General features: G+C 35.3%; 1 protein-coding gene and 1 pseudogene across 2 annotated transcripts; one reads left to right on the top strand and one right to left on the bottom strand.

Annotated features, from left to right (window-relative positions):
- Nucleotides 1-826: 826 nt before the first annotated feature.
- Nucleotides 827-6,876, bottom strand: LOC106918281 (serine/threonine-protein phosphatase 4 regulatory subunit 2-like; annotated as a pseudogene). Its single transcript, XR_015763802.1, has 9 exons — nt 6,741-6,876; nt 5,736-5,817; nt 4,765-4,935; nt 4,543-4,636; nt 4,388-4,425; nt 4,224-4,298; nt 3,974-4,120; nt 2,928-3,202; nt 827-2,009 (listed from the first exon to the last, which is right to left on the bottom strand). The product of XR_015763802.1 is annotated as a serine/threonine-protein phosphatase 4 regulatory subunit 2-like (transcript).
- Nucleotides 6,877-7,075: 199 nt separating this feature from the next.
- On the top strand, nt 7,076-12,105 carry LOC106918282 (eukaryotic translation initiation factor 4E type 3-like). Its single transcript, XM_014987892.2, has 7 exons — nt 7,076-7,413; nt 8,175-8,247; nt 8,446-8,540; nt 9,075-9,135; nt 9,214-9,280; nt 10,235-10,390; nt 10,495-12,105. Exons 1-7 carry the CDS (start codon nt 7,262-7,264, stop codon nt 10,539-10,541), a joined length of 651 nt encoding a protein of 216 aa, XP_014843378.1. The 5' UTR covers nt 7,076-7,261; the 3' UTR covers nt 10,542-12,105.
- Nucleotides 12,106-13,994: the final 1,889 nt, after the last annotated feature.

Below are 13,994 nucleotides of genomic sequence, written 5' to 3'. Positions count from 1 at the left end.
GTTTATATCACACAAAGAAATCTGAAATACCCAAACGTTGACTTACGTTGTAGGATGAAAAATCTTGAAAAATAAATATTTTAAACTGTGCCGCAGTTATCTGGGTCTTCACATTCTTCCAGATTTATCCGGTATCTGTGGATTACATGTATTTTATTAATAGCTACTTTACTTTTTTTAAGCTAACCGAAGTGCCTTGGAACTTTTAGTAATTAATCCATGCATTTCTGTTTAACTATGGGGTTTAAATTTGAAGTGATACATGAAGTGAGGTCTAGTTCTCTGACCTACTCTTTAAAATGGAAAAGACATAAGAACATATCCTTCTACTAAACCATGTGAGTTGTTTTTATTGTTTTTATTACAGTCGCTTTCTTGCTAATCTATCATTCTGTATCCTACCCTGCTTTAAATTTCTCCACTTTATCCTCAACCTATCAGAGACCATATTTTTCATGAATGGTCTCAAGCAAACTTCTCAGGTCTTCACAGCACTGCTGTATTTATTACTAAGCCAAAAGAAGTAGACTTATTACTATTCATGCGAGATCTGAAGGGAACTGCTGGAACTTAATTTTATTTACAAGTATTTGTGTGAAGAAGGTTTAAAACATGCACACTGGGGGGAAAAATTTCATGGGCATGGTGCACATCATTACCATGATCAATTGTTTAGGGTGATGCATCACCTAATGATCAATCATCTTTAGGTGATAGAGGACAAATGTAAACAAAAGGAAAATTTTGCAGCCATTTCCAGAATTCCCTCTCATTATTCTAAATGCGTGACATGTTGATTTGTAAGAAAAACAAGATGCCAAACCAATCCCAATTTCAGCTTTTATTGCTTTCTGTGAATACTCTCACACAAGCTCAAGCCTTCGGTTTCCAGCAGTCAGTTTTACAAAGAATGTGGACATGTATTACAAGACTACAAAAGCTTCTTTACAGATAAGTATTGTAGAAATCTCAATTATCAAAAAAAGACAGCTGTATGACTATGGTGTGACACAAAGAAAATAAAAGTACCTTGGATTTTGTTCCAGAGTTTGAATTGAAAATGACTACCCTTACAGCAAACCAAATTGCTCAGACAAAAGGGCTCACAAGTGGCAACTTGTTGTATTGGCGTCCTACGAACAGGGAGCAAAACATTTCTCCAGCTTTCAAGAGTGTGAAGTGCACGATCACAGAAAATATACTTGCGACATGTGCTTTATTCAAAATAAAAGCAGACATGTATGATATTTTGGTTAAAGCTGTTCATCTCTGAACAGCATTAATACAAAAGAAAAAGAAAGAAAAGAAACCTGAAACTACTGTGCTTGGCCTAAAACAACTTTCTCAAATGGTTCTCCTTGGAAATAAACACCAAATAACTAATGGAATTACTGAATACATTATCTACATTAAATTAGATGTTCAAATATAAAAATTAAGAAAGAAAAAAAGGTTAGAAAAAGGTTTTGTATACTGAAAAAGGCAGTCTTCGTTATGTCGTTAAATCATCTTCCAGTTTAAAGATCTGGTGACCAGTGGCCGTGAGAAGCTGAAACAGAAGAGGACATCAAGATCCTTCTGAGAAGTCTCCAAGTCCACATGCCTCTTGGTCCTGAAGCCTAATGGTCCACAGTGCTACAGATATACCCTTGGGGTTGTATCATACAGTGTAGAAAACAAGTCAGTTGGCATTCCCGCCTTTCAAGCTAGTTGCCTTCTCCCAGTTCTAAAGTTGTCTCTGCGCTGTCCGAAGTTTCAGCACCACCCTCTGTTGGCAGCTCAGGGGAATTACTGCAAGACGCTTTTTCGCTGGGTAAGCCCTCTGCATCGCTGCTGCTGCTGCTGCTGCTGTTGCAAAGCACTGTCCTGTTCGGAGGTTGAATGTGTCTCTGATGGAGTCGCTTGCTCCGACTGATCCACAGAGATGTTGCTCTGAACACTGGCGGCAGCACCAGCATCGTTCGACTCCCCTTCCCTCTCAGGTGGTTCAGACGGTGTGCTGCTTTCCCCTAAGAAGAGAGAAGATGTCACTTTTTAGTGATAGAATATAGTAAATATTCACAATTATTACGAAGAAATTGAACTGCAGTTAAATCGAAAATGCTTAGATTTTATTCCATTTTATGCAAGAGGAGATTGTCAAAGGGATTACATCCTTCATTTGCTTAACAAGATGAAATAAAAATTTAAAATCATTCAAAAAGTGTTTTATAATTAAATTTAAAGGGGAAATTCAAATTCTAAATAGATTTATTACACATGGTGGGGTACGTTTAAAGTATTTAGTTCTGCCAGTTTTGAATATTTTGGCTTGCAGCTACTGAAAATGTGAAAATAAACTTTCTTTAGAAATAACAGCAGTACATCATAAAGATATTTCCATACAGAAATGTCAGCTTAGTGGAAACTATATCCACCTACTGTATTACAATGAATGCATAATACAGAAAGTAGAGGTTTTCCTTCCGCTTGAATTACTGCATCAATGTTGCTGAGGTGTTAGGACAGCCAAAGCTGCTTTAATAGCAGCCTTTATTGTTGGTTCTGATATTTCTCAACTTGGCCTTTGCTTCACAAGGGCATGGAAATATCAGCTGATTGTTTAAAGTACCTTCCAGTTCAATTTCCATTATTATGCTTGGAAAGAGCCCTCTAAATCTATACAGAATAGGAATTTGGCTTTTAAATTGAATTACTGTAATAAACTTTTTGATGAGATTCTAATTTATTGGAGATGCATCTGTACATGAACCAGCTAAATGTTTATGTCCACCAATATATTAGTCATACCTGTGCTCTAAAAAAAAAAAAATGTTTGTGGACTGTGAAGTAGCATATTTTTAATGTGTCTTAAACAAACAACACAATCCTGCTGTTAAGTGTTCTTAAGTACAAGTTAGCCTAAGTAAGGATGAACTCACACCTACCATGACTGTCTGATTTACAGGGCGTGTCATGATATGTTTCACTGCTGCACTCTTGACCACAAGTGTCTTCCTCTGACTCTGGTGTGTCTGATGAACTCTCTGGTTCTTTATGACAAGATGACTCATTTTCTTCTCTTTCCTTTTCGTCATCATATTCACCAGTCTTCCGTTTCTTGGCCTCCTGTTTGTCACAATCAGATTCTTCGTCTTCTTCTCGATGTTTGTGCTTTATTCCATGTTTTGGTTTCGCCTCGTCTTCTGAAGGTGGTGTTTCACTGCCACAAACAATAAATTGGTCAGTAATGTTCATAGTTTTTGGCTTTTATAAGACATAGTCTTAACTTAGCAAAATTTTATTACTAATGTGAGGACCTGGCTTTACACAGTCTCCTCACAGTGAATATATATAGTCTTTTCCATACTCGCTTACTGGTATCCCTAGTAAATGTTATTAAAATATTATTGTTTTGCAAAGATGATTTCACACTGAATTCTGAAATATTCAATCTTTAATCTCTGTACATTTACTCATCAGAAGTAAGGATCAAATGTTATGAAAAAAGTGTTCTTACGTATGCCACTTACTTTCACACCTTACAATTTCTCCAAAAAAAGCATAACTGAAGCATTTTATTGCACAACTTCCTATTTCTTTGGGATAAAATCCAAAATGGCATGTAGAAGCCCTCTTTTGTCTTTGCTATTTTTCAAAGTGGGGAAAAGAGGAACATGGTGTCTATCTTATAAAGATGTATCTTTATAAGATAGACAATGGCCGTTCATCATAAACATTTGATGAGCAGCCATTATTACAGAGACACAAGACTGAATCAACAATTTCAAAACAGACAAGACTAAGACTGAGCAAGGTGAAACTCGGAATGAAAAAGTGTAAAGCACCTCATGTTTTACATGAGCGTCTGTGATGAATTGCTTAAAACAATTATCTCTTAGTTTTCCGTTCTAAACTCTTCTTTATACACATCTTTATTACGAATACCAGTAAACGTGGCGGATGCTGTACTACACGTTGACTCATAATTTACCTGGAATGATGCTCCTCTGTTTCAGTGATTCCATCTGGGTCTTTACTGGCTGGACACTCTGGGAGCCCGTTGGTGGAAAGTGAAGACGACGACAGCTTTGGTCTGTTGAGTGTTTTTGACAAACTTGGCCCATTCACATTTCGACTGCTGAAGACGACCACAACAAACAGATTAATATCCACACATTCAGGAGTCTGTTTTTTTTTTCTTAAAAGAAATATCAGCTATTTAACTCAGCAATTAGCCCCACCTTTCTGAATATAGAGATGAGTTTCCAAGAAACATCACTCCATTCATTCTATTCATAGTTGATGTCCCATTTTTCCTTTTAAGGAAGTAAGAAATTTTTTATTTTATCAATTTCACATTAATATTTGTAGCTGTTACAACTAACTTGACAGCTGATTTACTTACTCTGATGTGGGATGCAGATAGCTTACCACCATTACATTCTGCAGTAGACAAAAGAAAAGAAAAATTCAGTTCAAAGCATCAGACTGCACATTTATATCCATTACATAGCACCACATGTGTGGACTTTAGGCCTTAAAATGTTGACTGTATCTCACCTTTTCCAAACCTCTGAGAAACTTGTCTGTACCCGTGTAATTACGCTTGGGATCTGTAAGCAGCTCACACAGCCGCTGAATGGTGAATGGGATCCTGAAAAGGTTATCAGAGACATAAGTAAAAGTGATAAGTAGACATCTCGCTCCCAGCATCAGAACTGGAAAGTTTGTAATTTGATTCTTTTGCCCAGTTGCAGAGTATTTGTATCATGCTTCACTCACCCATTATAACCATCCACTATCTTTAAGATCCTTTTCTTCATTTCTTCAAAGGGAATATATTCCACATTGGGATTGTGAGAGTCTCTCTCCTCTGGTGTTGAAGCATGAAAATCCTCCATCACTTTATCCAGCTTAAATAAAAAGTATGTTTTGAACTGTGACCAAGGGATCCTAAAGGGGATACGTAATAATAGAAAAAGTACAGATAATAAGTAGCTATACATGTTCAGGTCTACAATGTGTGCACAGTTATTAGGTAAGTCTTATTGGATTGGTTTTATAAATCACCATCTATTGTGCTCCTGACTAATCCGAAATGTTAGTAAACCTTAAAACATGAATTTTTAAGAAAGCAAAAATGATATTTGGGCTTTGTTAGAAGAATAGCTATATATGTACAATTATCAGGCAAATATCACCGTGCAGAATTCAACTACATGAAAAACACATTTTCTCCATCTCTTTTTATTTTCATTGCTCAAGTGCTTAAGTGAATGAACAACTCAAAAATGTCTAATAAAGATTTCTGACATTTAACAAAAGTGAAACCTGTGGCTAAGCAAGCTACATTTCTTTTCAATAACTATTACAAGCCTTCCATTCATGAAGTGTGTCAGCATCTTGATCTCTTGACAGTCAACTTTTTGTGCACCAAGAACTACAACCACTTCAATTTCTTTTTCTGGCCCATGTTGCCTAAAAAAAAAGAAACTGCCTAATAATGATGCATACCTTAATACATGGTGTTGATCTACTTCGGCCACACAGTCATTACACAGATAAACATCATATGCTATATTTAAATCCATTAAGAATTCATGTTCATATGCCTTGAAGTTAGAAAACTAAGACTAAAAATGATCTTATGGTCAAAATACTTACTTGTCTATGCCTAATAATTGTGAACACAGTGTAATTGAAAACATAAAGACTTTATGCCACTTGTGTCAGATTTGCAAGTTCCTACTTACATTGGTTGTCCTGTTTTGGCGACATGACACAGGAATTGCTCTAGAGCAGGACAGGTCTCCTTCTTCCCTCTTTTCTCAAAATCTGTAAACAATCACAGTGAGTAAAAAGGGTACAACTATTTATTATTATTATTAAAATTCATTCAACTGTATAACATGAGCACATCAGAAGATACAGGAAATGAATCTAAAAGACAGCTATTATAAATGTATATCAAAATCTTAAAATAGCATCAAAAAGTGCCTTTAAAACACACACTGATATATTTCAGTTGTCCATTTCTGTTCATTGTTTTACTTACAGCTGATGAAAACCTTCTATTTAGTTTCTCAGAAACTATTATGAGACCAATAAAAAAATGTAGCCTGGAAATTAGATTTATTCTTCGGGGTTTTCATTTGCTGTTAGGCATAATCACTAAAAAATAACAAACATATATTACCAAGAAATATTTACATGAGTTTTCCTTTTAGGTCTGAGTAACTAAAATACATCAACTTTATTGACAGTCAAAAAGCAGCCCGTCAAACCACAACTGCCCCACATAACACAAAATGGTATTAGGTTAAAAATTTCAACTGCTCTTTTCTTTAGTTATGAAATAGGAAAATATAAATAGCTGGGGGGAAAACACAAATACAAATAGTTACATATTGAAATAACCACATTACTTTCAAATCAAAGTTAGCAGTTTATTGCTAGCAGTGTGTTCCTGAGCTAGCTGTTTACATAACCGTCTCGGATGGTACATAAACGGGTTAAAAGTGTGGAATGTGACGGACTTGTTCCTACCAAAAGGTACATGTAAAGCAGCCAAGCCAACTAATGATAACACCTCATTGCCTAACAATATTCTTAACACATTTTTCATAAAAAGCTGCATTTCGTAGGGTAACGTGCGTTACGTAGTTAGCAAATAATACCGATTTATCGTGGGGGAAAAACACTTAACTTAAACGTTTTAAAAAACGAATTATTATTTTTTTCATAAATGTAAACATTGCCTTGAAACGCTTCCAATATTGCGTCGATATCCATTGCTGTGTCCAGTCCTCAGGCAGGAAATGCTTGTTGGTTAGCAGAACAGCTAGCAGGTAGCAATCCAACAAAGCTGCTTGGCAGTGCAGAACTGCGCATGTCTGCAATTACGTTTGCACTTTTGAGGAAGAGAGATGGACATCAACAAAGGTCTTTATGCAACTTGGTGTTAAAAATAAATCCGCGTAGTTCAAGAACATCTCGATCCAATAACGCGAATAGCTATATTTGCATTTTCAGGCATGTCGTGACTTTGGCAATAGAAGTTTCGAGATCTATCTGGTGTTTTGTGGGCTGGCGGTTATAGAGCGTCTTTTCTCTGCTAACTGGGGATTCGACCAATGACTCATCAGCTGGTCTGGGATAAATTTACCCAGGGAATCTATATATATGTATAAACAACCATAACTCCGAAGAAACGCCTGCGTGGGAATCCTGCTCTATGATAGTTCTCCACTAAAAAGTTCGTCGGTTTTCATGGTTAATAATGGCAGTGCCATTAGCTGCTTTACAACTGAGCTCACCACCAAGCCTGGAGAAAAACATTCATATCAACGACAGAGATTTGGGAAAAATTTCACACAACACTGAAAATGACATCCTGCCATTACATTCACCCTGGACTTTCTGGCTTGATAGGTAAGAAAGAATTTATTTTCTCCAAACTGCTTTGTTATAAAACTGTTGTCGGCGACAAGTGAGCGAACTCTTTCGAATTGATTGACTCTTAAAGGAATAAAAGAAAAACAGACCTAGAATTTCTCTTTGTTATCCATTTGTTATTGGAAAAGGTGGAAAAAACTTGTTTTTCTTAAAAATAATAATAATAAAAAAACATTTTTATATAATATACAACTGTGGGAAATTACAAATATTTTTTATTAGTTAAACAAAATAACATTACAAGAAAAACTGTAATTTGAAACTATTAGTAACTCAAAAATAAATCCAGAAGTAGAAATCAGGTCAGTGTCCGCTTTCATAAGCACGGCATATTGTTCTCAGCTTGCTGAGTCATTGCTGGTGTCTCTGTTCCATTTCAATTTTACCAACAAAGCTTTTGTGGGTCAAGTTATTATTAACAGTCAAGTGGGGGGGAAAAATAAAAGTCACCCTTTTATGTATAATGTTATATAATCAGAACAGTGTTGATTTCAAGCAACATGCTCTATGTGTACATGTTAGTGGAGCATAGGGGAGACCGTGTTAAAATGGGGTCAGTCCTGTTTACTGGCTTGTCAGTCATCTGACTCCCTCCTACCCTACCGCTGCTCTAATTTATCTGCACAGAGGGCAGCCATGGTATATCTGATACAAAAAAAAATTACAAAAAAAAGTAAACGTGTTCACATTTAAAATAAAATATACTTACAGACATTTGATTTGTCTTGTTTGGCAAGATCTCTACCAGGTACAACAGCAGCTGAGTGTGAGTCAAACCTGAAGAAAATCTACACAGTGGAGACTGTTCAGGTAAGATGCGAGGCTATTTTTAGTATGTTTCGGTCACAATTTAATCATGTATGGAAAAGAAAAATAAGTCTGATTCAGAGTTTTAGTTATTTGCTGTAATAATAAAAGTGTCATAAGGCCAGTCAGTCATATTTGTTCTGACTGTTGTTGATGTCAAACATTAACCCGCTTTCTCTTTTCCCCTTGAAAACGTAACAGAACTTTTGGCGAGTTTACAACAACATCCCGAGTGTTTCCAGCTTGCCTTTGAGATGTAGCTATCATCTGATGAGGGGAGAAAGGAAGCCACTCTGGTGAGTTCTGCTGGCACGGTCAAATTAGATAACCGTTAGAGAAGACATCAGGTGACCAGACTAGGATACCTACGAGCTATTAGGCTATGCTGTGTGTCAACGCTCCTTAATATGTTGGACATTACTTTGAGTGAAGAAGTATTTTAAGTATCTGTGATGGAGTGAGCTTCATCAGATTGCAGGAAGCTTGAACAGAATACAGACAAGTTTCTCTATGTTATCCTTTCAAACTTTCAACGTTGTCTGCCACTGAACATGTTGGATTTGGAACAGCTGCCAGCCTTTTGGAAATCTTAAGGGTTGAGACAAGGATCTATACAGTTAAGATCAAAATTATTCATACCACTGGCCAATTTAGATTTAAAATTATTTCCTTTCACCCAAGAAGTTTGTTTCAGATAGGAAATGAGACACGCATCACTTGACAGTTGACAAAAACCAGAGGCCGGGATATGGGAAAATAAAAATAGCTTGTATTTTTATCATGCTTGCCAATATGAATATTTGCTCATGTTCCTTCTGGTTTGCATACAGGGAAGAAGAAAGCAATGCTAAAGGCGGGGTTTGGAAAATGAAAGTACCCAAAGAGTGTACTGTAAGTGAAATGGCACTCTTCTGTACTTAACATGCAAGTTGATTTCTCTGTTTGCTAAATCTTTCCTCATATTTACAGTCTTCTGTGTGGAAGGAGTTACTATTGGCCACAATTGGAGAACAGTTCAGCGATTATTGTGCTTCAGGTAAATGTCTTTGAATAAATAAATTCAATGCTGAAATAAACTGGCTTAAAGTTTGATTTGAAATGGTGAGCTATCGCAGTGGCAGTGTATCGAACAGATTCTAAATACCATTTATTTAATAACAACCTCTAGTCATTTATGTACTATAAATCCACCTGAAGCCTGTTAAGATATACTTTTCTTTTCTGCGTTATTAAAAGTGTTGCAGAACATTAATTTGCAATCAATTACTTCCTTTTCAATATAATGTGACACTGGAGACCTAATAGGGAAATGCATGAAAACAAGCCATTTTTGAAAATGGATAAGTCAATAAGTTATTACGAGAACATGGCTAATCTCATAAAACTGCATGCATCTACAATCAGAACATTTCTGATGACCCCTAAGACAACTGTAAGAATTATGCAGGGTCGATGACCTAAGTTTGTTTTCCAACATGGACGGGAAGAAAGACGTGAGCTAACTGTAATTTTTCAGTGACATATTATGCTACAATAAAATCTAAATTTATTTTAGAAATTTTAGCACATCTCTCCCATGGGAACCAATAAATGTGAAGGGTGATGTAGATCCTTAGAGATGAAGCTGCGTCCTAACTGAATAAAAAAAAACAAAAAAACTCTTCCGGGCTTTTAAGACATGCTTAGAGACAAAACATCTACTCAGTTTTATGACTCTCCATTGGTAAATTAAGTCAGCTTCATTTATCCAGCAAAACTCAAAACATGCTGTGTAATATTTACCTAAACTTAGAGTATAAGCAGTATCAATCCAAATACAAAGACTTGGGGAACTCCGTGTTTGGTATTTGGACAGATTGTATTTATATGAACAAACTGTGATCAATCATGTTTTAACTGGGGTACTGCTCTTACATAAAAAAGTGGATATTGTTAATGTCTTTATTGCACCATGAGCAGTCTATCTCATTGTATGTTTCTATGTGTACAGGAGACGAGGTAGTTGGGGTCAGCATCAGCGTACGGGACAGAGAAGACGTCGTTCAGGTCTGGAATGGGAACGCTTCCTGTGCCGACGAGTCAAACATCTTGGGAAAGATCTACGAGCTCCTGCCTCAGACACCTTTTAAAGCCGTGTTTTATAAACGTGAGTATCTTCTTTCCATTGAGCATTGTCTTCTGTATGTTTTTCATAGCACACTTTTGAGTACTTTGCTTACCTTCTCCTCTTGCATTTTCTGTTATCTTTAGCACACAAGGAGCACCACGCTTTCGAAGGAGGTCGAACAAGACACTAAATATTTTTGCACATTAGATGTTTTCAGTTGTGCAGCAATCTTCTCTGCTGATAAAGTTATTACAGACTACTCAGGTAGACTACAAATTGCTATAGTTCCTCTTAAGTACCTCAATTTAGCCCAAGTGTTTTCAATCAGTAGAAATTCATTTCATCTGAGCATCACTGACATTTGCAAAAAAAAAAAAAAAAAAATACAGTTATACGGAGTGGTTTAGTTTTATGGTATCTTCGAATGTATTTCTGTTTTTATTGCACTGTAAAGTTTTATAAACGCAAAATAGATCTGTTAGTTTTAGATAATCTCTGACATCCAATCTGCCGTTAATCTAGCATAGACCTTTTTGATGTAATTAATGACAGGTACTGCTGATTTGTATTAAATAAATTATCTAAGATGATACAGCGACATAATACATAGGTGATATGTTCTACAAAATTTCTTTTTGAGTTATATTTAGGAAAATGTTACATGCACTACAGATGAAAATCCTTTGTACCATATAGCATTTCATCTTCCTCGTGTGGATTTTTGTGCGAAGGAACTTGCCATTCTTAGAATATGTAGCAAAACTCTAAACATGCTGTGTAATGTTTACCTAAACTTTACACACAGTAATCTCCATGCACAAAACACCTTGATTACATTCTGGGAAATATATGCAATTACGTTTAACTAGTAGAGTGTTCTTTGTTGTGGTTGCCATTTTTGCTCTAAAGTAAGCACCTTGTTTATTTTTTTTTTTTTAATCTGTGTGCAAGACATCTGATAATCTGATAATTATGAGACATTGTGATACTGGAGACCAAATACACTTCGGTTTTGTGTCACATTTTGATGAAATGAGAAGTTTCTCTGCTTGTTTTGCTTTTTTTTTCTAATAGATGAAAATGTTGTTGTCAAAGGGGTTTTTAATTGACTTCTGTTCAGATTAAAATTCTAACTGGTCCTTGGAGGGAAAAAAAAACGAGAAACTTGATCAGATAACTGTCACAGGAGTTGTTTATATCTTATGTTACTGGCCTTAGGTGTATAAAGTAAAATGAAAATATCAAAGATTGTTGGTTACTTCAACATGAAATCTCCTGCAGTTTCTGTGATATTCATGTGTGGGTTTCATTCCAAGTAGTATAACTAACACTGCATCAGGTACAGCAAATGTAATTTGTTTCTGCAGAGCCGCTTAGGACCCATTAAGACTAAGGCAGTGCTGTCTTCACTTCTTGTATTAAAACATGTATCAACAAGAAAAATCATTTTAATACAACACACTTAATCAAACTTAACGTCATTTTGTCTTTGTTAGTAATTCCTGTGCTCATTCAAATGGACACTGTTGTTAAGAATAATAATGTTCTTGTCCTGCACTTATATACTTCTGACAGACGACTTCAGATCAAAGATCTTGTAACTGATTGTTGATCTCAAATTGTGCCTTGTTTATTGATTGTTTATGATGTTAAAGTTCTCCCTGTTTGTGGTTTAATTGTGCACCTATTCATGTTTCACTGTTAGATTTCCATGTGTTGGAAATGGAAACAATAAAGATTTTCTGAACTTTTAATCATTATTGTTTGGAATATTGTGTGAAAAGTTATATAAAATATTATATTTGGGATGTTTCCTTTTCAAACTTGGGGGTAGGGGCCTAAAAAAAACAAGGGCATTTTCACTGAGATGGAAGAAATATTTTTATATTTATGTACTTGCTATTTCCAATAGTAAAATAATACTGCATTTTAAACAGCATCTGTCTTGATAATGTCTCCCTCTTGTGGTCACATTTTTGAACTTGTGGATAATAAGCATAATAACCATTAATTGCAATATATATTATTTACCGGGTCACCTAAAAATAGATCAATTAGATGAGCATTTAGGTTTTTTTTTAATAATTCTATTTTAGTAAATTAATTCAAAGAGTGAAATGCATTTCACTGTGTTATGCACAATCATAAATTCTGTGAATTTTGATGATAATGGCTCAGGGTAAATGATGCCTAAAATGCAGGTCTCTGGAAATCATAACATTGCTTAAGACCAAAACAAAAAAGGATTTGTTGGACAGAAATTATGCATGTCGGGGTAATGTCAAATGCTATTGACTTCTCAGCAGTCCAATGATGCCACAAAAAGTATCTTGTAAATAAAAAATTATAATAATGAAAAAAGCTGGTTGTTCACATTATGTATCGAAATGTATTAATGGAAAATTTTGTGGAAGAACAAAAATATGGTTGAACAAAGTTCACAAGCAACTAGTATAACTAGTGAAGCCTCAAGGGGATTGTGAAACAGCCCATTACAGAGTTTGGGGGTGTTACCACACACAGATGTGTCAAGGTCATGGCCTATAACTGTTTGTATTTGCTTGGCTTTGTTAGCTTGATGCAGAGATAAAGTCGGAAGAATCTTATCAGGAGGAAGAAAAAAAGGATTCCGTTGTTGCTCAGTGGTGCAAAAATGAAAGTAAATTTAGTCTTTCTTTGAAAATCAGTGTTGCAGACTCTGGAGGATCAGTGAAGAGAAAGGAACCCATGTTGCATGAAGTCCAATGTGAAGTTTCCACAATCAGTAATATAGGTATCACCTCATCGCCTCATGTTGATCCATTGCTGTTTTCTTTATTTTTATTTTTTCCAAGTTCAAAGTTAGTGCAGTGATCTACTAGAAAGATTTAGTTCACTTTTCTGACAAGATTTGTGGAGATACTGGTTCATTTTCCAGCAGGACTTGAAACCTTCTCACACAACCATTATTTGCTTTAATGGTTATGGCTTGGTTAGGCTGGCAAACTGACCAAAATACCATAAAGAAGCTGACCATTATTGTCAAGAGATTAATTAAGGACTAGACTCAACAATGTAGATGAGTTGAATGCCACTTTATTCAACTTTGGCTTCCTTACCCCACCAGTGCCACAAGCAAACTCTATGCCAGGCCACATTGATACAGTAATTTATGCAAAACCACATAAACAAAAGATGTTGATAAAGGAAAACAAACAAAAGAAAACAATTTGCATCAGTGATTCACGTGCTTGGGTCTGTTATTACATTCATGTGTTGGTTTTACATGTTCAAAACTGCTTTTATTTTCTAAAATGTCATTTAGTTTTTGCTTTGTTCTTGTGTTTTATGAAATGTCTGCATTTGTTAATGTTGTTTTTGTCGTTGTTTTGGTGAATTCAGATATTTATTCCTAACCAACTTAATAATTTATTAGCATTTTCTATGCAAACTACCAGCATGTTTTCTATTTATACTTTTTCCCTTTTTATATATACTTTTTTCCCCTCACGTTATTCATTTATTTTCTTGTTTATTTAAAAAAGAGGCTTTTTAGAAAATTTCATTTTTCCTTATTTTATTACTTCAAAAATCAAACTTATTAGAGACATAATTTATTCATGAACAAGCTAACATTTTACACACTGCATGATAATGTTTGGTT

This window comes from Poecilia mexicana, unplaced genomic scaffold (assembly GCF_051168715.1).
Source record: "Poecilia mexicana isolate PSO_F unplaced genomic scaffold, ASM5116871v1 scaffold_7, whole genome shotgun sequence".
In the NCBI taxonomy this organism is placed as follows: domain Eukaryota; kingdom Metazoa; phylum Chordata; class Actinopteri; order Cyprinodontiformes; family Poeciliidae; genus Poecilia; species Poecilia mexicana.
The sequence above is the reverse complement of the archived record's forward strand: the minus strand, read 5'-3'. Positions and strand labels throughout refer to the sequence as shown.

Bases quoted from the DNA above. Each gene is read 5' to 3' on its own strand.
- LOC106918282 (XM_014987892.2), top strand. From the start codon at position 7,262: ATGGCAGTGCCATTAGCTGCTTTACAACTGAGCTCACCACCAAGCCTG. The intron at 7,414-8,174 runs GTAAGAAAGAAT...TTGTTTGGCAAG, and splicing joins TGGACTTTCTGGCTTGATAG to ATCTCTACCAGGTACAACAG. The intron at 8,248-8,445 runs GTAAGATGCGAG...AAAACGTAACAG, and splicing joins ACACAGTGGAGACTGTTCAG to AACTTTTGGCGAGTTTACAA.